We start from the raw sequence: 23,525 nt of genomic DNA, 5'->3' as shown, positions 1-23,525 counted from the left end.
GTGATGAGGTCCCCAATGAGAAAACAAACTAACAAGAAATCAAAAAGAAAGACTTTTTAAATAACGATTCCAAGAAGAAGTGGAGCATGGTGGTGAAGAGCACAGATGCTGGGGACAAACATGAGGGTCTGAGCTCCCTGTCACTGAGCTGTGACACTGATATGTCAGTGAAATTTTCTGCATCACAGTCTCCTATCCATAGACTGGGGACAAAAACAGGACCTGTCTGCTAGAATGGTCCTAAGAATTAAGTTATTTTATATATAAAAGTTTAAATAAAATACCTCAGATTTTATATAATACCCCAAAAGCAAAAGGAACAAAGAAAACAGAGATAAATTGGAGTTCATCAAAATGTAAAACTTTGCTTCAAAGGACACCATCCAGAAAGTGAAAAAACAATAGACAGGAGAAAATTTTTTAAAATCATTTATCTGATTAGGAATTTGTATCTTCAAATAAAAAAAACCCCTAGAACTCAACAATAAAAAGGAAACTCAATTAAAAAGTGAATAAAGGATCTGAAAATGTATTTTTCAAAGAAAATTTACAAATGGCCAATAAGCACAATCAAATGGTGTTCATTATCATTAGCTGTAAAGGAAATCAAGTCAAAACCACTAGGGGAAACTGCTTCACACTCACTACAATAGGTTATAAAAAAAAAAAGTGTAACAAGCACTAATGAGGACACAGAGGAAGCGGAGCACGCAGCCCTTGCTGGTGAGGATGTAACACAGCGTGGCCACTTTAGAAAACAGCCTGGCAGGTCCTCAGAGAGTTGAACATTTGGTTTATGAATGACCCAGCAATTCTGCTCTCTGGGCACACACGTAAGAGAACTGAAAACAAATGTCCACATAAAAACTCCTACAGGAATATTCACGGCGCCATTACTAGTCAGAGTCAAAAAACAGAAACAACCCAAATGTCTATCACGTGATGAATGGGTAAACAGAGGGTCTCAGCCATACAGTGGAATATTATTCAGCAATAGCAAAGCATAGAGTACTGACCCAGGCCACAACGTGGACAAACATTGAACACGTTACTCAGTGTGAAAGAAGTCAGTCACAATAGACTGTTCCACTTACATGAAGTGACTCGATTTACATTAAATGTTCAGCACAGGTAAATCCACAGAGAGAGAAAAGTGGCTCCCTGGGGCTGGGGGAGGGTGGGGAAAATGGGAATGACTGCTTGTGCATATGGGGCTTCCTGTTGGGGGATGAAAATGTTCTGAGATTGACTTAGATGCATAATTCTGGGCATAGAGTAAAAAGTGCTGCACATGTTAATGGGTGAATTGTATTAAAACTGTTAAGGAAAAAGAACCTATGGCCAGTACCTTCAAATAGTAAATGCAAATTGCTAACTTTTAATACAGGAAGAAGAAACTGCCCTCAGCATGAAAGCAGGAGATCAGCAAATGTGTGTTAACCGAAATTGGACAAGAGAAATTCACTTGAAACTGTTGCTGAGTGTTCACGAAATATTCAGAAATAGGAAAATCAGTTTGACATCACCAAGAAGCCTTCTGCTTCAAATGCAGATCAAGGTTTTAGCAAGCCCAGCTGCTAGAAATGATCAGAGAAGAAACCTGGTTCTTAAAACAAGCATCAGAGGCAACAAGGAAAAGGTGGTGAGGAAAGCAGGCAGCCGAATACCTGGAACAGTTTGCTACAAATTATTTCTCCACTGAAAATTTAAAAATAAAATGAAAGTGATGAAATACTCTGTTGACCTCACGTGAATGGGCTTCCTTCGGGGCTCGACAGTTCTGTAACCCTGAATGAGAGACTGAGGAAACAGCATGGCTCCTGGAATTCCCCATGTGACTGCCCACCAGCCCGCTGACCACCATCACATCTGCCAGGGTTGAATTGTAGAGAAGAGACCAACTTCGGAAAGGCACAGGAAATGTTGACAAAGGAAGAAAAGGCTGCGGTCAGTCCTGGGACAGAGGCCCTCTGAGCAGAGGCCAGAAGGCTGCAGGTGAACTGTAGTGTCCCTGGGGCAGGAAGGGACCACTAGGGGAGCATATCTCAATTCTCTTCTCTCTCTCCCTCGGGTAGGAGAGATAAAGCCTTCATCGTTCTCACCTGGAACTGTGGGTTCTGGCTGGCAGAAGTCTTACCGACACGGAATGATTACTCAAGACTCTGTGGAAATAGTCAAGAAATAGAGAGGGAGTAGGGAGCCAAATCCACGAACATCTCAAATGCTCCCATATTTATTGTGTATAATCAAAGTAAAAAGTCATTAACAGCTACAGTGTTGATAGTAAACAGAAACCTGGGGAAAGAAGGGATCAGACAGAGATTGTAGAATCCAACATGAGTACAAAGGCTTAGTGTATCTTTAGGGAAGTCATGGGGTGAGGGGAGTAAGATATATTCTTTAGATATGTCAATTACTCAGCAGACCACCAGAGCAGCTAGGTCCTTGTTTTGGGGATAATAGACTATCTAACTGTACACAAGCCCAGCGTTTATAGCTGAGGGCCTAGGTCATTGCTTTGCAATAAGCTGAGGGCTATCTAAAACCTCAACTTCGCAAGCAAAGCATTGTCTCTGCTTTTTAAGGCAAGGAGACAGCAGTGAGGATGCACAGGCGCTTGTTTGAAAAGCAGTTACTAAGCATATTTTTTTCTTCTTAAAGTTGACAGGAGGCTGGTGTCTGTTAAAATTTCTTAACCCAATCATGGGCTCCCACATGGAACCATTTTGGAGGACACCCTAGGATGACAAATCCTGGCTCTAGGCCTTTTCCTGCCAGCTTCAGCCACTCTAGCAGGGTCTAGGCACATCCCTGAATAACGATCATACAGAACCACCCACATTCTTAATTCCTGGTGCTTGAAACTTAATTTTAGCTCTACACAACTTAACGTAGAAACGTTTCAGAAATAAAAGATATTATAATCATTTTATATCTCATCATTTTACTGATTTTTCTGATTGCTCTAAGCTGCTGCTTCTTGGTAAAGCACTTAATTCTGCAGGTGAATTCAGTACTATCTTTGGGCATAACTAGCCAGTTTGGTCTCACTAACTTCTATTGGTCAAATACCGATACACTTAATTGATTTCATTGTTCATCAATTTCATCTAGGAGGAGAGGGAGTGTCACTTTTTTTCCCAGCCCACACTCAGCTTTTTATCATGAGCAACTCAGACCTCCGGAAACCAAAAAAACGCATTTGTTTCCCTTCTAAACTTTCACCAAACCCAACAGGATACATCAGCCTCGAGAAAGAATTCAACACAAATGTTTAAAGAAAAATCTATAAACCTGAAGCAACTCCATCTCCGAATCATGATACACAATGACATGAGAGTAAGTGTGTCTGGCACAAAGCATGGGTGAGCCTGACCACCTGATTTTTATTCTTCAAAGGAAGGAAGGTTTTCCTATTTTTTATTATCACTCTGTCATTGTTTCTTATTAAGCCAAAAACTAGTTTATCAAATAATTAAGCACCGCAATAACAGATTTTTGTTGTATCAATTACAGAATGCATTCAGAGGGGTAACGAAAACCCACCTCTGTAAAAAATGCAAAATTTCTTCCCCTGTGAAGAACACGTATACAAAATGCAACAGAGAATTCAAACTCTTGTGGAGAGGAGAAAAAGCCAAAGAAACAAAGTCATTAATGTGAGTCAATTCAAAATTCACTGGACAATCATGTTCAACGCACTCAATGAAATTTAAAGGCACACTGCAAACCATTCACTTAATGATCTGCAGGCTAGAGGAAGAATTTCCCTCTTTAACAGACAACAGTAACCAATAGGGTGCCCCACCAAACAAGGATGAAAGAACAATCAGGTTTTTAAAAGTTCTGATAAATCAGCATGTTCTAAAGATCAAAATCCAGAAATTTTAAACATTCATTCACACCACAATGAAACAAGCACTGAAAAAAAAAAACAAAAAACCCGCAGAAACTAAGCACATAAATCATGTACCTGGATCAATGAGAACTTCGTGTAACGCTGGAAGAAAAAACAGGCTATAGCCTTTTACTTGAAAAATAAAACTACTTTTAAAGATAACTGCTAAAACACATTTCATCATTCATGTTGCCTTGAAAAATCTGAGGCACTTGTATCTGATCAGAAAAGCAATTCTGAGTAATAGCAGGTTACAATTCAGTGCCAGTTTGCTTTAGAAGAAAAGAGAAAAGAAAAGTTACTGTTTCTCATATTATGCATGAAGTGTGAAGTGCCTCCCTGCCTCTTTCTCCTCCCGTTTTCTTAGCTCATGCTTCCCAACCCTTCTGAAATAAGTATGAGAACGACTTATTTCCACCAATATGCCAAATGACAAAAGAATATCAAGTTATTTGTGTAAATATAAGCCTACATCTTTAAGTAGAGGAGAAATATATCAGAAGTCTATATGGAACTTCTTTCTACCTTCCTGAAATCACACACACAGTCATTCACACAGACACAGACATATTCCCCTTGGATTACTGGGCACTTCACAAGCTTAGGACTTACAACTTCTAGAAGATAACTTTGTAGTTTGTTTAAAATACAAAACTGTCAGCTTTTGAAAGCCTTGATCATCTGCTAAACCATCCAAATATCAAAGAGACCCAATTAGCCTTCTCTGTAGAATGTAATTTTCCTTGATGACAAAACAGACCCTAAGAAGTACTGGATCCAAGTCTCGTGTTTATCACTAGCTGTGATCATCTTTAAGCACATTAACAGATTCACAAATGTATGTCCAAACAACATATATTCTTATTGATATAGTATACGTGTTCAATTGCCTATACAGAGACTAGGTCCCATGATGGTGTTTAAGATCTATTTTGTGTATTGCAATATTTATTTTTAAGTGCAGACAAGGAGGGTGGGTGTTACTCACTTGTAGACCACCTGCTTAGCATGCACAATGTCCTGGCTTCAGTCCCCAGTACCTCCAAAAAAATAAATAGAAATAAGGTCATATTTAAAATAAGAATATAGTTATAAAAAAATAGACTAAAAACCACTGCAATCGAGGAGCTGTAATTACAATAAAAAAACTAGTGTTTCTATCAAATATTGACTATATACCAATCACAGAGACAACCACAAATCACACCTGATAACCATCACGTGTGATTCTCATCAACCCTGCTAAGTAGACACGGATGAGAAACCCGGCACTGCGGATGAGGAGACAGAGCTCGGAGGAGCAGGGGACGCTGACCGCCCTGCTCCCCGTGACACCACGTCACCCCAGGGCAAGCGCTGACAGAGCTGCACTTAGGGGACACCCAGCTGCATGGAACCTTGGGGAACTGGGGAGTCCCAGAAAACACTAAAAATTGTTCAGTGAAAAACCAGCTCAAATATATTACACTGTGCCCCATCCTTTAAAGAGGGAACATGACTGAGACCTTTTTGATGCCTCCATATTCTTTTTGCCATCATCAGTTACTTGCCCTCACAGCACGACCAGTGATGAACTGGACCCCATATGAAGTGCACTCAGATGGCAGAGCTTTTAAAACTGTTTTATGAAGTTTGTAAGATTCTCTATATGCCTCACACAGGCGGTCACCAATCACATCTGCCCGGTGTGGATGTACCACCTGAAATCACTCCTTTCTGCTTTTTAAAATCCCTTCATCTAATCCAGACTTTTCAACAGCAAAGAAGCAGCTAAACCACAGATAGTGGACAGCTTTTCACCAAATTATTCGAACAACACATCGGACTACCTGGAAGCCCCTTACTTCTATTAAACCCACTCCCAGGTACTTCATCATTTTCTGATTGCTGGACTTGGACTCTGACTGGCCTACTCAGAGAGCTCCCAGCCTCATATCCGGGGGTTGGAGACGACCGTTTTCTTGCGGGAAATCAGTGAGGAAGGCGGACATCCTCCAGTCGGGTCTGCACGGCTAGAAGTGCCACAACGATCTAAGAAATTATACCGTCATTACCCCTGGGCTCCCATGGACTGGTTTCACATTAACCAAACTCATGAGACATTGATGCAAGAAAACCAGAAACTTAACTTAATGTAACAGAAGACGTGAAACTATGAACCAGCCTGCGATATCAGAGTTCAACCATGAGTACATTTTCTCCTCAACGGCCAAATCCCGGGCAGTCACATGGCAAGCGTGGACAGAAGCAGAGCAGGAAGGGTTTCTAGATTAACTCAATGGACTAAATTTCTGTTATACAAACAGATCTTCTGCCTGGAAAACAATTAACGGCAATCACGGTGCACTCTTCTTGGACAGTGGCCGAGACATGACTTTGAGCACCTGTGTAACTCTCCCTTCTCTGTCCTTTCTGGGCTAACTGATGCACAGACGTACAGAAATCCAGGGATGTAGATACATCTAAACACCCAAAGCCCATCTCTGGGAGCCTCAAAACCAAAGAGCCAGGGTTTAAATACCAGCTCTGCCAGTTACTAACTCTGTGACCATGGCAAACTTACTTACCCTCTGTGTGCCTCAATTTCCACACTGTAAACCTGGGATAACAATCAAACCTTCCTTACTCGTTTGTTGAGAAGATTGAACGATTCATTTCTGTAAAACCCTCAGAAAAGAATGTAGCACATTTTTGGTTCTCAACAAATGCCAACTTAAAAGTACAGTGGTTTACAAGTCTCCTTTCTAATCGTCTTCTGTGTTTCCTGGCTAGACTAAGTCACAAAGGAAATCCTTATTTCTCCTTTTACAAACACTTGGGGCGCACCCTTCTTTTCCATCCCACCACCTGTTTAAACTGAAGGAGGGGATGCCTCTTCCCACTCCTCTGGGCCATAGAGAGTACTTCTCCCTTCACACCCCTGACCTCTGGCCCACAGCTAGACCTCGTCACACTAACAGAGTGATGTGTAAGTCCGGGGAGACAAGCAGGGCATGTGAAACCCTTCCTTTCCCTCCAGTGTTGACCACCATTTGGAAGCACCCAGGATGCTCAGCTCCATGGCAGGACAGCCCTGTGCATGAAGGGGCAGGTCCTCTCAAGGGAAGGCTCGCTGTGGCCCAGAGAAAGCTGGGACAGGGTGAGTCTCTAATTCTGTGACACAGTATCATGACACGCATTTTCCCACAGCCCTGAAGTTCATGGAGAATGTGGCTTCATCAGTAACAAAGAAGACATTTATCACCTGCCTTGTCTTTTGTGTCATCTCTCAGTTGGCTGCTGGAGACAACATGTGTATAACTTGGATCCCCTGAGGCCCCAACATATATGAAGTAACAAAAAATTCTGTGGCTTAACGTTGGTTCATGGCGACTGTGTAACAGTTCTGACTCTGGTGATGCTAAATTATAGGTACAGGAATTATGAAACCTCCTCAAATATCTTTCATCATAAAACCAGCTTTTCTTATTTTCCTGTTTCTTAGTAGTTGCCAAAGACTCTCAAATGATGGCTTCACACAAAACAGTAGCTATAAGTTTAAGAGCCCTCTTGACAAACCCACTGTGGTAAACACTTTACATAATTACTAATTCTCACAATTCTACAAAGCAGATACGAGCATCCCCAAATCACATGCAAGGGGAAAACTCAGAAGAAACTGACTCAGGCTCACGTGGCTCAGTGGCAGCGCGTGCACCCAAACCCAAGTCAAAGCACTTCACCCCTTCGTATATGCACCAAATCTCCTACCACCAATTAACACACAGCGGCAGGGTCAATACTCAGTGAACTCAACACACTTTCTACCTTTAAGTTTCTCCAGAGGCCGCTTCTAGCTGTTTTATAAAATCCCGGCTCACTGGTTTCTAACACTGGAAGAAAAGTCCGATTTTGCCATTCTTTGCACAGCAAGTCTAAAATGTTCACAGCGAGATGACAGAATAAAACTAAGATATAAGCAGAATAATTTTTCCAGGTAGACAGACATAATGGACATTGGGCTATTCTGAAGCATTAAGCAAAGAAATCAAAGTAAAATAAATTTGTTTAAGCCTTCTTTTACAAACAGGAAAATTAAGACCGTTAGAAAGTGAAATAGCGCCACCTATCGCTAAAAAGACCTTCCAGGTTGCCTGGAATGGTGCAACACAAAAATTGCCTGTAGGGTGAGAAAGGAGAATCAGATAACTAAAAGCTTATTTAGCACACACTACACTTTGCTTCGGGGGGAAGGGAGGGGTATTCAGTATTTAATATGATATTGCTAATACTCCTGAATATAAAAAAAAGACATAGGCTCATGGAAACTCATCTTAGAAGAGGAAAGAATTCAGTCCAGCTACTTAATTTAACAGGAGGGGAGACTGAGATCTTGGATCTTTCCTCCTGGCAATCAGCAGCAAATCTCTCCTAGGCCTCATGTCTTGCACTGTAGAAAAAACCAACAGATCTGTACTATGCCAATATTCATAAAAGTCAAGTCTGTATTTTTCCAACAGTAGGTAATCTAAGTATCTTGCAAAATATTTCTCAAAGAGCCAGGAAATAACACGTTCGTTGAAATACAAAAACATTTATTTACATATTAAAACAGCATGAACTTAATTCTCTCTATTAAAAAAGTGACATTTCAAATAAAAATTTTATATTTTAAAACCTGTTAAGAGTGCAGAAAAAAATCAAAATTTTCTTTAATCACTAAATAGAGAAGCTTATTCCCTGAAAATGATCAATGTGGATTTTTCTAAACTTAATGGTTCTGGTCAGAATCCCACGAATTTAAAAGTCTGAGTGGATGGTTACACGGCAACATGAATTCGGAGTTGTAACAATACACATTCTGTGTAAATATTCTTCAAGGTCGTCTGCTTAAGGCAATTTAACTAGTCCCTGTCTCACTAGAATGATACAGATTTCATTAAAACTTCATACTGCACTAAAAAAAAACTGAATCCTTGTTAGTTTAAGGCATATTCACATATATCATATATATACATATTGAATATGCATCAGAAATAAGCGACACTATTTAGTATTCAGAGTTGATCCCTCTAAAATATCTGTCATTGTGACAGCACACTTTTATTAAGCACCTCTTGGGTGCTTTGTATACAAGGCGTCTAACTCTCACAGTCAGACAAGGTAAACGATATTACTCAAATTTCACAAATGACGAAATGTACTTAAGCCATGAAAACAACTAACATATTCATCATCAGGAAAGAAAAGAGTCAGGATTTTATTTACAATACTCACTGACAATCTTTTCTTCCATATTAAGACTACATAAAACCATTTCAGTCTTTGTAAATTTTTCAGTCAATAAGCACCACTAGAGAAAAACAAGCAATATCATTAGCAATGATTGGACTTTCAAAGCCCACTCCTATTTTGCACTATAATCATTTTTAATGTTTTTTTTAGTGCTTACATAGCACTAAAATAAAGAAAACATAAACTATTTAAGTCATTACTTGAGAATAAAACATTTGTGAAATGTACAATTTTAATTTATGCCACTCTATCTCACATTCTCACTGGTGTCTCTCCTTTGAAGGCCTCATCAGGCTGAGATCGCTAAAATCGATCATTTATGGACTCACAGGGGTTCGGGTAACCACTCAACGGGAGGCTGATTAGAGGAGAAATTGAGAATGCATCCTGGGCAGCCTGGATTCCAGCACCGAGCTAGCCACCACCAGCTGCGTGTGATTTGGGACAAGCTGCCCCATCTCTCAATCCCTCAGCTGCAAAAAAGGAGACACTGATACCTACAATCAAACACCTGCTATGAAGGAAAACATGAGGAAAGCATTTTAGCCTTAGATAGGTGTCCACTCACAGCGAGTTTGGTCATTATGATGATGAGGATGGCTGTTAATAAACTAAGATAGACCAAAAAGGAGAAATCACCTTAAAGGAGAAACATTTTAAGTCAATCAGCATTTCCTTTTGGGTGGATTGCAGAATATTCTATGGATTTTTTAAATAAACTAAGTTTTGTCCATTAATTATAGATTTACTGGTTCATGGACAAGTCTCCAGATAAAGAATTAGAGGCCTCTGACCTCTGAATACGAAGAAAGTAAATTTTAAAAAAAATCAGGAGGGAGATTATACCTCATTTGGGAGAGTATGTGCTTAGCAAGAATGAGGCCCTCAGTTCAGTCCCCATTAACTCCATTTAAAAACTTTGTTTTTAAGAAATGGAGAATTAAAGCAAAAAGATGGAGGAATACAGAATTTTTTTAGAGACTCATCTCAGATTTAAGATGGGGAAGAAACCATCCATTTCTCAGAGGAAATCTTAAGAACTATGTTAATTGGATCTGAAATGTCTAGTCTTCTAACATTATTCATGAATTAATATTACCAAGTCTTAAAACTACCTGAAAACCCACAGTGGTGATACTGATCGTAACAGCTGCCAACGTGGATCAAGCTCCGGCTAGGACTGCTCTGTTCTGACATCTCTGCCCCTGAGACCTCACCAGGCTGAGAGCACTAAATTCGGTCATTCATGAGCATCTCGTGAAAGGACTCCACTGTGCTTCTCACTCCCCCCTCACCATCTGAGGGAAGCAGTGTTATCATCTCCACCCGCAGATAAGGCCACTGAGGCATAGAGACTAAACCCGTTTCACGTCACATTGTTATTAAAGGATGTCTGTATTTCTGCTGTTTTGCTTTTGACAAAGGAATCTGAGATATCAATTCGAGACTGTTAAATAATCAAGTCTGTCAGATCTTCACCTCAAAGAGCAGATACTATAAATTCCTGACGTAGGATGAGGCTGCCGCCACAAACTGACTCAGCTTGAAATTAATATCCAAGATGAAGCAGCGGATACACGTAAATATTCACGATTGTCAACTCTGCTCACGGGTCTGGGCCCTTCACTGCCTGAACGGGGGTGAAATCCCCACCCATGTCACGGAGGGAAGCACAGATTTTCAAGGTCTCACCCAGGCTTCACGGGCTGTTTCCCCCCACAGACTGTCCTCAAAGATTAAAAAGCTCTCAAGATTTTTACACCATACAAACCCTAAAGACATATCTGCAGATGGAGCACTTTCTCAGGCTTAAACATTTTTTGCCTACACTCAGCAAGGGGGAAAAAAGAAACATGACTCTGCAAAGTCTCTGAGCCTCACCACTCACAGGAGTAGAACGGCCACAGCAGAAGATGACCCTTCACATTGCAGGATGAGAACAAAATAAAGCCGCCCCAAAAACAGGCACTCCCAGAGACAGCGCTCAGCTGCCTTCTGCGCACTCACGGTTGTGCAGCCCTCTCCACCATCTATTTCCAGAACACTTCATCACCCCAGAAGAAACCACCTGTCACTAACAGTCACTCCCTAACACCCCTCCACCCAGCCCCTTGCAACCATCACCTGCTCTCTGCCTCTGCACGTGCCTTTTCTTGGCATTTCAGATCACTGAAATCAACAATATGTGGCCGTTTGTGTCTGGTTCCTTTCACTTATCATGCTGTTATAAAGACTCGTCCATGTTGAAGTGGTATCAGCATCTCTGTCTTTTTTTTTTTTGAAAACGTTCAAGTTTATTTGAAGGTGGTAAGTACTATCAAAAAGAGTAGAGTGGATTATAAGGGATTGGGTTTCAAAGGGAAAAGGGCGGGTTGAACAGTCAGGGTGGACTTCCCAGAGCAGGAGGCCTTTTTCATCTTCACTTTTATTATTTTTTTTAATTTACTCTTACGTCTGAGTAATGTTCCACTACATGGAGATACTACATTCTGTTCATCCATTCAGCAGCTATGTATGTTCCAGGTCCAGAAGAATGAGTGTAAGAGGTGACTGGCAGGGATGGCACTTAAAAAAAGGCAAAGATGTGCTTTAAAAAAAAAAAAGACAACCAACAGAGGCAAAAGGAAATTCACTGCGTTTCTGAGCAAAGTGCTTGCTTGCTTCAGCAGGTCTACCGCGCAGGGCTGGGGCGGATATTGAAAGGGATCACTGTGAGGGAGTCACCTGAGAAGACTCCCCACTTCAAGCAGCTCAGACAATTCTCCCTTATCCTTTATTGTTAGAGCCATTTTTCTAGGTTTCTCTTATTTCAAGTAATAGTACTTTAAGTACACATCTGATCATCTGCATCAGACCACCTTACCTCCAAGACACAGAAAACAATTCACTGACCGCAGCAGCTCCAGGACATAACGGTGATGGATCAGGGAGTCCTGCAGCATCCCAGCCTGCAGGTACCAACCCCAGATGTGCCCTGTTGATGTCCAGAAAGTAAAATGCATGGAAATATATCACTGCTGGTGCATGACTTATGCCCCCAAATTGCCCCAAAATCATACTGACAAAGCACTACTCAACCCACTCACTACAAAAAAATTAAAAAGCTAAGAAGGCAAATTTATGTTCTTCCATTGAAAACCAGCAACCGTCACTGCCAGTATCTGTGGTGTAATGGTCCTGACTTCAAAAACCACTGCGCAGTTACTTTACAAACGTGAAAGGCATATATGTATTCCATGTAGATGTTATTAGAGTAGGATTTTTCTTTTCAAAATTTCCAGTTGCAACATTAGCACAAGAAAGTTTATGTTTCAGCTTTAAAAGAAAATCAATTATCTTCCACTTTCTTAATGTTGATCCTATTATTATTTTATAAAGGGAGCTATGCTGCAGATTATAAACCAACTGTTTGGCTTCTGCAAATAATAGCTTTATGACTTCACTATTTCAGAGCAAACTTTAGCGATTCTTTGAGAGGTGGGGCCTGGTGCGCCCACTAACAGCTATTTAAATACTGACAAGTATGTGCTATTAAGTAATGCAAAGGCTCTAACTCCACATTAACTCAGAAACCAAAGAAACTACACCAAAACCTTACTTTATCATTTTTAAATATTCCGATTCTTTTGAATATTATATTTCTTAAAAGGTATGATTTCTTTTTGAGAAAAACCACAGCTGTATTAAATTTCCTCTCACCAAGAAAGCAATTTTTATCAAGAATAAAAACCCCTATGGAAATCCAAAACACGGGACGTTTCTAGCTAAGTGAACATGCAGATATGAACACAAACTTATGTCCTATCTGATCTCACTCGAACGAGTGCAATAAAATCCTGGGCTACCCTGGAACTTAGCTCTTCTGTTCCATATGTTGGCTGAGCTAAGATCATCACACAAGGCAGGGAAGGAGAGAAGAAAGTCCACCTGGCGGCCTCCATCTATTTTCTTCCAGCCACAAGGTATCGCTAGAGTGGCCCCGCTAACGTGGCCCCGCTAACAAGCCCGCCCCATAAGGAAATCTGGCATACACACTGCCCCTGACGTTCCCAAGCAGCCCAGACACACCTCTCCCACTGGTCGTCTCCCAGCCTGAGAATAGTCTCCTAATGACCCTGCCAGTTGGTGGCACCCTCCTCCTCTTCCCCGCTACACACACACACACAGAGAGCCAGGGCAGCCTTCCCATAGCACAAAATTGATTACATCAACCCCACTTCAAACCATTCAGAGGCTCCCTGGTAGAGTTCTAGCCCCACCCCTGACCCTGCTTGCCCAGCCTCACCTCAGTACCCAGGTCCCCAGTGACCTCAGGGGCCCCCTGACCTGCTCCTAATTCCCACTTGCCTCCAGGCTCATTTTGACTGTTTGTCAAGGAAGCCTTCCCTCCCTCCAACCTCCCCACTTTGTTCCTCTGTTCCTAGAACATTCTAGGCTAAGTCAACTTCTGACACTGCTAAGCTCCCAAGAAGCTAATGCATTTTGCTTACTAATGTGGGTCCACCCTCTCTACCCTAGACACTCAGAAGTGCACGTGTTATAAATAAATGAATGACGGGGTGGGTCTCAAAGGGAGAGACATACCTGCTTTCACCCATCCCGGCCCTTCTTTCTGTAGAATATCAGAAGCAAAACCAGAAGTACCTTTCCTGAGGGTCACTTCCTGCTGACAGCCTTCACTGCTTCCTGTGTCAGTTTTAGTAAAACCCAAGATCCTCCAAAGCCCTCCTCCCAGGCCCTTTCCAGTGTCCTCCCCAGCAGGGCACCCTCCACCCTGGACCACAGAGGGCAGTCTCCACGAGTCCCCAACCACAAGCCTCCAGGCCTCTGCCCGGGCTACACTTGCCACATGAGCCACATTCTTGACTCCTTCTCCTGGCTGACTATTAGTCTGTCCTCAGAACTGAATGTAGAGCCCATTTCTTCCAGGAAGTCCTCTCTGATAATACCCTTTAGCTTGTGGCTGGGCTTCTTCTACAGCAGCACTGCATGGCAACCAACTGGTGTTTGTCCACCCACTCCTTTGAGACCATGACATCTTGGAGGCCACGTGGGAAAAAGGAGTGAGATGATGAGGGGTGGGAAGAGCAAAAAGCAAAATCAGAGCCCAAGTCCCAAATTTAAGGATCCTTTCTCAGAAAAAAAGAATAAAATGTTTCATACATGTGTCATTTGGCTACGATTTTTGTGGCTCATGGAAAGCAAGAGCTTGGTGTTTTAGTCCAAGAACCAAGTTACATGCAAAGAAATGTATATATTCATATATAAAGCAAGCCAGAGCTGCTCAACAACAGTATGCTGTTAAATTCCAAAGGAACTTTAATAAAGGCAATCTCTCTCTCTCTCTTTTTTTTTTTTTTTTTTGGAATCATATAGTTTCAGAAGTATTTGCGTAACTAAGTGATTGCTACAGCCCATGATTCTGCACTGCAGTGTTTGGGGCTGTGGAAGCCCAGATTACATGCACTGTGTAAATGCAATCACACCAACACACTGACAGGGGCCCTAGTGTCTGAGCTGAATTTTCAAAGCAGACAACCTTACAATAGAACACATTTGTAAGTAGAAAGTAAGAAATGCAATGTTCTGTACTCAATTTCATACGATATATGGGCTATTAACCAACAATGCATCTTTTCTAATGAAACCCAAAAATAAATTGCCAACGTCGATTTTCTCCATCTGATCATTTTATGTTAACATTGGTTATCAAACCCTCACTCCATACGAAAACCTCAGGCCTAAGCTGCAGCAGAGTTACATCCCACGGAAGACAGCCTATCAAGGGAGAACTGGAGAGTTTCCCTTCAGAAGCTGCTAAGTCTGGTTTTGCACCTGTACGTCATTTGCAACCACGTTATCGTCAAAGGAGTAAAACCTTACATCTGTAGGGTGTAAAGCACTGCAGTGCTTCCAAACCATCAAAGAACGCTGAGCTTTGTGAAACAGTCCTGAGGCACTTAAATCGTACTTTTTCTGAAAGGCTCCGAAACTGACTCACTTCACCATTCCAGGTACAACAGGAATTAGTAGAGAGAACATGCCCTTGAAGTCTGACAAGGCCATGCTTGAACCCTGCTACAGCATTTACTAGCCACTAAACGGAACAATTCCTTAACCCCTCTGAGAAGGCTTCCCAATCTGCAAAACGGGGCTGCCACCGCACACCTGGGAGGCATGGATTTGAATGCAACACGAAAGTAGGGCGGCTGCCTGGTACCTGAAACGGGGCCTGGCTAGTTTCCCTCCGCTGCCCTTGTCTCCCTTTAAACTTGCACTGTTGCCTCTGGTAAGGATCAAGCCCCAGCAAGAGACTGCCCGTTTCTTCTGTGTATCCCCAGATATATAACTTACCCTTAGGAGGCCAGAAAAACTGCCTCCTCCCCAGTTACTATCAATATTCTTTAGAGTCTGGGTTGTTTTAACTCTATTATACAGGGAGACTATTCTAGAACAGTCCAAGCACCATTCTCCACTTTGGCTCCCCTCCCAGCACCCATCCCTTTTCATCTCAGATCCTGTATGATTGCCTTCTGCTCATGGGAAATCGAGTCCGGTAGGGTGGGGACTCCCTAGGCCTCTCTCCCTCCCTCAAAAGTTAAGTGTGACTACCTTCTCCCCACTCCCCACTCCAAGTCCAGCTTCTGAGTAGTCTACCCTCCAGGACCCTGCAGACTCTGCAACGTCCCAAGACACACACGTGGCCACGAACCTCCCTTCAGATTTCTTCCTGGCTGGCCCTGCCCACCACCCGGCCCCTTAAGGATAAATGGCATTGCTGTGAAAATCCCAAACGCCGCTGACTGACACACCAAAGCTGCATGGTCTGGGCTTTCCTCCAACCGAGGCACAGCCCTGCTCTCCCCCACCCTCAGTCTGCACCTCTGGAGAAGTGCTAACCCACATGTAAGGCTGTGAACACCAGCTAAGAAGGACGAATCCCAACGTGTATCGCTATTCCGGCACCTTCACCTGATCCCCAGGCTCATAGACCCGAGTGCCTCTTTGAAGTCCTAACTTGGATGACAAATGGCATCTAAAAAATGCCTCATGTCCACCATTTACTCTGGAATTCGATTCCTGGCAGGTATCTCCCAGGCTTCCCAATTTAGTAACAGCCCCAGCACACATCTAGGTGTTTGAGGTCACATTAAATTTCCCCTGTTCCCTCCCCCCGGCCCTGCCCTGGAATCAGTCTTGTTATTTCCGTCGCTAAGCCCATCTCAAGTCTGGTTCTGCAGGGACCACGGCCGGAACCCCACAAGCTCACAGCAGTGTGCAGTGAGTCACAGTCCTCTGAAGGGTGCTCCCTGGAGGGGGAGGCATCTCCTGGCAAGGGTCACCTCAGAAGGCACTGGATTCTCACAAAGGAGGCCCAGGAGAAGGGACTCAAGGTTTGTCCGTGGTCTGAGCTTTGAAGGGCCCGAGGTCTTGGGGAGCTCCTAGTGAGCAGACACAGCTGCCAGTGAGCAAAAGAGGATGGAGGAGCCCAGGCAAGGATGTTCTCACTCCGACCCCTGGGCTCTCAGGAGCCACAGGAAAGGCCTGTGTCCAGGGCACAGCCCAGTCATCACAGATCCCAGCCTGCATTTGCCAACCCAGACAGCCTAAACTCATTCAACTTGCGACACTTACTTCTGTTCTGTTCCCCACCCAGAATGTGATGGACTCATTCAAAAATTCTGGCCTGTCTCAAACGAGACCAAGTCAGTGAAAAACACAGAGTCAACATTTGGACCAGAGTATGAAAGAAGAAACAAGGCCTCATGGTCAGCATGATGGTGGTGGCCAAACCCTTCCCCCGGGTGAGATGAACCATGGTGGGGGTGAGAATGCAACGTCCTAGGTCGGCCAAAGCATCTTCCTCCACGGCTGACTGAGGTGTTGGTGTCTCACTACCACAAACTAACGACACGGCCGTCAGTGATGGACATCAGCTGCAACAGACACGGAGTCAGCTATTTACTGCCAACATGGGTTAAAATAAAGGCCGGTGCAGGGAGGCCAGCACGGCTGCTGAGGCAAACCACAGACCCGGCTATGAATGCCCACTGGCTGAAACAGAGTGGAGCCTTCGATCCCCTTTAGCGCTCCATTTGTCCACCAAGTGAGCCAGCCTCTTCGGAGAAGGCTATGTAGTCCTGATACTCAGAGAAACCAGCCTCGTAAAGGGAACAAAAGAGTGGCATGGATTTTAGACACGATACTGCTCCTTTATGAAGGCAAAGTTAACTAAATGGCACGGGGAAGTTGAATGCAAAAAAAAAAGTGACTGCTTCCTCAAACAGCGTCCCCTGCAGCTGCTCACCCCTGAGCCGGCCACTTCCTCACCAGTGACCGCCGGCCTGGAAACGCCGTCACGCACGTCACACAGTGACAGCCAGGAACCACATGCCGAGCACGTTTGTGTAAAAGCCGAATCAAGCAAGATGCTGCAGACTTTGACTTTCCAATTTAAATACTCCATGAAAAGAATCCCTCAACAGCAGCCTAAATCAATTCGCATCTCACTTCTTGAAAACAAACAAATTTAATAAGGGCGCATTTGTCACCAAATATAAGGAGGACTAAACAGGTTCCTCAAAGCAAGGATTTTAACAGGTATCAAACACCAGTGGGTAATGTGCTAAGAAAGCAAATATTCCAAAAAATTACAAAATAAATAGATGACTAGAATAATACATGAATCAAGTCAGCTGTTAAGTTTTTGCTTTTTAAAGCGATGTAGACAGTACGGTGGGCGATCTGGCTATTTCCAATGCAGGGTGTGCACAGCCCACCTTTTTCAGACGTAACAACATCCTCACTGGGCAGTACAAGAGAAGAAGGAAAAAAAGAAAAAGGAAAAGAGGAACAAGCGAAAATTAGAAACACAGAAGAACAACAATGACTTTGACAGCCTGTACAAGAGCTTAGTTGAGTTTGTGAGGCCAGGGACGCGGGGACGGTGAGACCCACGCTAACCTCCTGCTCCAGGGAAGGCAGGAGACTGTGGGGAGCGGCGCTGCCGGGGACACCAACGTGATCAGCTCCCCTAACCTAAACTCCACCTACATGCATCTAGATAGCTTTTGAGCTACAAAATTTTGTCGCATTTCAGGCTGGACAGTTTTACTCACTGCCACCAAGAGTAGCAGGAGAGAATTAGGCTCTGATCCTGCAGCAAAGCATTGCTATATAAATTAATGACTGTGGAATAGTAAAAGCAACAATGGAGTAAAACTGACTGGAGAAGAACGTGCTTGACCCGAGCTCACTGGCCGCGTTATCTCACTGACGTTCAGATGCTGGCTGGGCGCTTATTGTACCAAAACAGAGAGACCCACCTGGAGGGAGGTTTAATGCGCTGCTGTATTTTGATGCCGAGAGCCATGCCTGGTACACGAGGTTCTGGGTAAACAATGGGGATAGTGTCAACCACTATGGGCTAAGCACACATCCAGCTACTCCGCCAAATCCCAAGGGCAGACTTCAAAATGCAAAAACAAGCTGGCATTCTCTGGTGGGTCTACAGACTCAGAGCCAAGCAGTTGCTGAGCAAAAATGTCACCATTGCCTCTTATGACAAAAGAGGAAGCACTGTCCAGGGGGCTGGGGCAGGGCTCCAGGCTTCCACTGCTCACCCACCAGTGTGTGCAGGGGGATAAGGTGGTCCCTGCTTACGTTGCACCGATGTACCTACCTTGACTAATGCCTGGGGGCTCAGCAGGAGGTGACAGGTGAGGTGAACGGAGTCAGTCTGGGAGAAGCCCGGTGCTGGCAGCTGTGCCTTCAGCAGTGCCCAGGCTCCTAAACCTGCCACCTAATCTCCAAGGAGCAGAAGGGGTGTGTGGACATGTAGATCACAATGCCCTGTGAGGACAAGTACAGATCATGGCCACGACATGACTTGCCCCTTCCTTAAGCCACAGAGGCATGTCCGGGGAGGAACTGAAAATTCATCCAGAGTTCACCAGACACCACACGCAGGTGGGACTCTGGTCCCCTGTGCCTCTCACTCACAGGGCTGGTCTGGACATTCTTTTTATCAATTCTCTGAAATCTTCTCCTCCAACTGACCAACAACCAGAAAGTAGGATCTGATCTTAGGTATGTTCAAGAATCACAGAGCACCGCCTCCACAGCGGGCCCAGCAGTACGTGCCAGGTTCTCCGACCGTCACCTTTGGGACCGCCATGAGCGCTCCCCAAACTCAAAGCCCGAGGCCGTAGGCCGGGGGGATACAACTTCCCTCACTCTCCCCAGCAAAGTGGAACCACCTCTCGGCAAAGGCATCTCAACCTTTACTGCCCGAGGGACAACAAGATAGACACATGGGAAACAGAGCAGAGGGTGAGGGGGTAGGCTGCCCAGAAGAGCTCGTCTGCACTTCCGAGGCAAAGTGAGGCCTTTGACCTAATCACAGGGGCAAAGTGAGCAGGAACCTTTCCCTGCTCTGTCCTATACTCCGTGACACAACTTTCCCTGCATACGGAGTTCATTCGGAAGTCCCTGGCGGTGTTTCTGATGTCCTAACCTGGCATGGTGGCTGTCGGGCAGGGAGAGAGGGCCTGAGCCTTGCAGGTGCTGGGCCTGGGAGGCAGCAGACACTGGCTCCAGCTGCAGCTCAACCAGCGCCTCGTTCTGCGTCTCGGGATTCAGCATCTCATCTATAAGCAAAGGGATGAGACTGTCCCAGGACAGGCTGCCCAACAGAAATGAGATGAGATCCATGTAAAGAAAGTTTCCCAGTTGCCACATTTAAAAATTAAACAAACAAACAAAAAAACAAATATTAGAAACTGATTTTAAGAACAGATCTTACTTATTCTACTGTATGTAAAATACTATTATTTTGACATGTAATCAATATAGAAAGTAACAAGATAGAATACATTCCTTTTTCTAGACAAGCCTCAGCGTCTGATGTGCATTTGACCTACAGCACATGTCAGCTCAGACCAGCCTCCTCCTCAGCGCTCCTAGCATCAGTGGCTGTTGCTACTCTATTGGACAGAAACTCCAGGGGTCCCACAGTGGTCCTGGCTGAAAAACGGGAGGAAGTGTCCACACTAACCCTAAAAGGATCTCTCTGAAACAAAGGTGGATTCACTTTGAAATGTCTGTAAATCGGCGGGCTGCACCTTCCTCCACCCTTGGCTACAAGACAGCCTTCTTCCTTGCTGATCCCTTCCTGGATGTAGGGAAGCAATCCGGCACACAGCCAGGGCGGCCGGTCCTACAGGTAGGCTTACCTGCTCTCTGTGTCCAGTCCCATGAAGTCCTCCTTCTCCAACAAGGTGCAGAGGAGGGGAATCTTGTCTCCAGACTTGTTGGGGGCCCTATCCAGCCACTTGGACTTCAGAATGATGAAGAGTGACTCAGTGAAGTCCTCGATCCTCTTCTCCACCAGCCTGCAGGCCTCGTAGATTGAAGGTCACGTCGGTGCGCGTCTGCTCGGCCACCTCCCCATACAGCACAAAGACAAAGAGCTGAGAGTCATTAACGAGGTGCCATACAGCTCCTCTGCACGTGGAGCTTCTCGAAGGCCTTGGCCGAGAGGCAGTCGGTAATGGTGACAAGGCCCACGACCTTGCAATGTGTCTGGAAGTTTCTGCACTCATTCTCGGGCGCATAGTGGTGCCTATAGTGGATACAGAGTGCCCACTGGGAGCCGCACGGGCTGATCTGGCTCACCAAGGAGATTCGCTTATAGATGCAAAAAAATTTTCCTCTGAGATGATCCCAACGGCTTTTACCATCACGGGGAGAATCTGTTCGTTCTCAGCGCACTGCACGTAGTCAGGGATGCTCATGTTGCAGTCCCTGCAGAGAGGTGAGAGGAGATCGATATACATACTCTTCTGTGGGCTGTGCGCCCCTCTGGGTTGCAGTGACCTCGTGTGTACCAGCCAGAAGGCAAGGGAAGCCCAAGCAAAGCCTGGGGTACAGTTTGTCCTCAGCGTCTGCACATGGCTATTGTAGCTCGGATCACATTACCCAGCTTTTGGTCTAGGCTTGCTGCGCCTGCACAGCAGTGTCATTTCTTGTTTTCTGTTTCCAAGTACCTAGCCAGACCCTGATGCAAAGTCAGTGCTCAAAACTGCTGGATAAAGAAATGAACAAAGGAACAGCTTTCCAAACCCCTTTAAGTAGAATATAGAGAAAAGAACCACAGTGGGATCTAAACATCAGGATTTCAATTCCAATTTGTTTGAACTCCTAAGCTGCAGAATAATGGGTAAGAAAACTTGCCTTGGGGAGAAGGGTACAGTTCAGTGGTAGAGCACGTGCTTACCATGTACGAGGTCCTGGGTTCAAACCCCAGTACCTCATTTTCAAAAATGAAACTAATAAACAATCATACTTACCCTCCTCAAAAAATATTTTTAATTCAAATTTCAAAAAACATCTTGCAATTGACACAACATTGTAAACTTGACTATACTTCAATTAAAAAAAAATCCTTGCCTTACAAGAATATATCTGGATTACGCAAGTTTGCAAATTAAAATGCCTAGGGTACCACCTGCATAAAAAGGGGGGACTGTAGAAATTTACTATCGCTCCTTTATGAGCTATATTACCTTTGGTGGGGGTTATAACTTCTCACTTTCTTTAAAAAAAAGAAAACTTAACCTGATTCTCATTACTGCTGAGGAATCAGATAACCCTATGAAAGCATCTGACCCACAGAGGTTACTCAATAAATGTTTGTTGAATGAATGAATAAACAAGCAAAGTGAATGGTGCTCCCTGCTATAGACCATCATAGTGGTACTGCCTAGAAATCCCAAGCCCAAGTTCACCCGACTCTGCACTAACCATGTGGGTGACCTGGGCAGGCCTGTGTGCTTCTCTAAGTCCCAGTTTAATCGTGAATAGAAATGAAGGCAATAACACAAACTTCAAAGGGTTAGTGAGTCAGTAATGAATTGTACCCGAATTTTGCAAGATCGAACCATTAAGGAAAACTGGGCAAAGAGTTCATAGGCCCTCTCCATATTATCTCTTACAACTACATGGGAATCTACATTACATTACAAAATTAAAAGTCTAATATTTTAAAGAGGATATTGAGGTTAAATGAGCTCACTGTCTCAAATAAGGAACACACAGCACAAATAGAACAATCCCTAGACCATGAGATACACTCAGTTAAATTTCCCACTGAATCCACTGGTCCCTCCAAATTCAGAGCACGAGGATGGGTCCTCGTGGCCAGAGGCCACTGCAACTGAAGCTAACAAATCTAGTGGTCCCCACTTCCAAGAGCCCTTCTCACCAACCTAGGTCTAAGTTTGTATTTGTAATTTATTTTTATTTTTATTAAATAGAAACCCCCAATTGCATAGCCTTCAGTTCACCAAAACCTGACCACAGAGTTCATGATGGCAGCCCTCCTTTGTGAAACAATAAAATGAAAAGCCATTTCCACAAGACCTCTGTGTAAATCTACAAGGGAACTTCATCCTGGACTGAGAGGAAGAGGACTGGGGAGGAGGGGGCAATCTGGGGCACAGAGAACCAAGGGCCACCTGTTGGACGATGGACTTTAGTTTCAACACTCACCCTCCAGGAACTTCAAAATACACACAGACAGAGTGCTATGGACAAGATTTTTTTTTTCAAAGAAATCACTGACGCCCTAGCAGCTCTTGTTTCTAAAGAGACACAAATGGATTATGTGTATAATGTTTCACAAAAACCCTAAAATACTATCACCCCAACTTGACACATGAAGAAACTGAGGGAGAGAAGTTTATCACATTGTGCAAGATTAGAGAGAGGCCACATCAGACACTGTATTTAAACCCAATCCCCTTCTCCACTGCTCACACTAGAAAGTGTGACATACAGCCCCTTTCCTGCCCTTTCCCTGCAATAAATCTCTGAAGAGTCTTTTCTGTGCCACCTGGAATCACAATCACATCAGTTTTCCACAAAGAACTTTGTCACTCCTTGGAGGACGTATCAAAATCTGAACAGTTGGGATGGGAGGAGAGATTTGCATTTTCTGTTTCTCAAAGGAAACATGGCTTTAAAAGAAACTGAAAAGCACTTACCTAGTCTACGGTCTCATTGTGCAGAGAAGGGAACGGACGCTGAGAAGAGATGAGGAAAGGGCCTTATTAACAAATATTGCCTGAGTGCAGCACCAAGCCAGCCCTGGGCACCACTGTGGGAAGATCTGGGAGGCCCAGGAGAATGACTGTTAGAAAAAGGAAAGAGAAGAAGCATACAAGGCCCTGTCTCTACACCACCATACCATGAAGTTCCACCAAATTATCCAGTATTGGGTGCAGCCAAAATTTAGGTGGGCTAAAGAGGTTATAGAAACCTGGAAGTCTCAATCATAGTGGAAATTCTAACA

At 44.0% G+C, this 23,525-nt stretch overlaps 1 protein-coding gene across 4 annotated transcripts in view; it reads right to left on the bottom strand.

Annotated features, from left to right (window-relative positions):
* Positions 1–23,525, bottom strand: part of LOC140686885 (trafficking protein particle complex subunit 9-like) — a 205,496-nt gene that overhangs the window by 179,696 nt on the left and 2,275 nt on the right. The window contains exons 1-2 of one of the 4 annotated variants that reach the window (XR_012060886.1): positions 20,407–20,565; positions 4,887–4,938 (exon numbers count right to left, since the gene is read on the bottom strand). Coding sequence is in view for 1 of the 4 variants with exons in the window: in XM_072942051.1 (XP_072798152.1) it covers positions 19,689–19,912 (224 nt within the window). In the remaining 3 variants the exon portion in view is untranslated. Of the gene's footprint in view, positions 1–4,886; positions 4,939–19,688; positions 20,040–20,406; positions 20,978–23,525 lie in introns of those variants that run through there. The other 3 variants (XR_012060887.1, XM_072942051.1, XR_012060882.1) reach the window with 3 other exon arrangements.

Source organism: Vicugna pacos, chromosome 18 (assembly GCF_048564905.1).
Source record: "Vicugna pacos chromosome 18, VicPac4, whole genome shotgun sequence".
NCBI classification, from domain to species: Eukaryota; Metazoa; Chordata; class Mammalia; order Artiodactyla; family Camelidae; genus Vicugna; species Vicugna pacos.
This window is presented reverse-complemented; position numbering and strand designations above follow the sequence as displayed.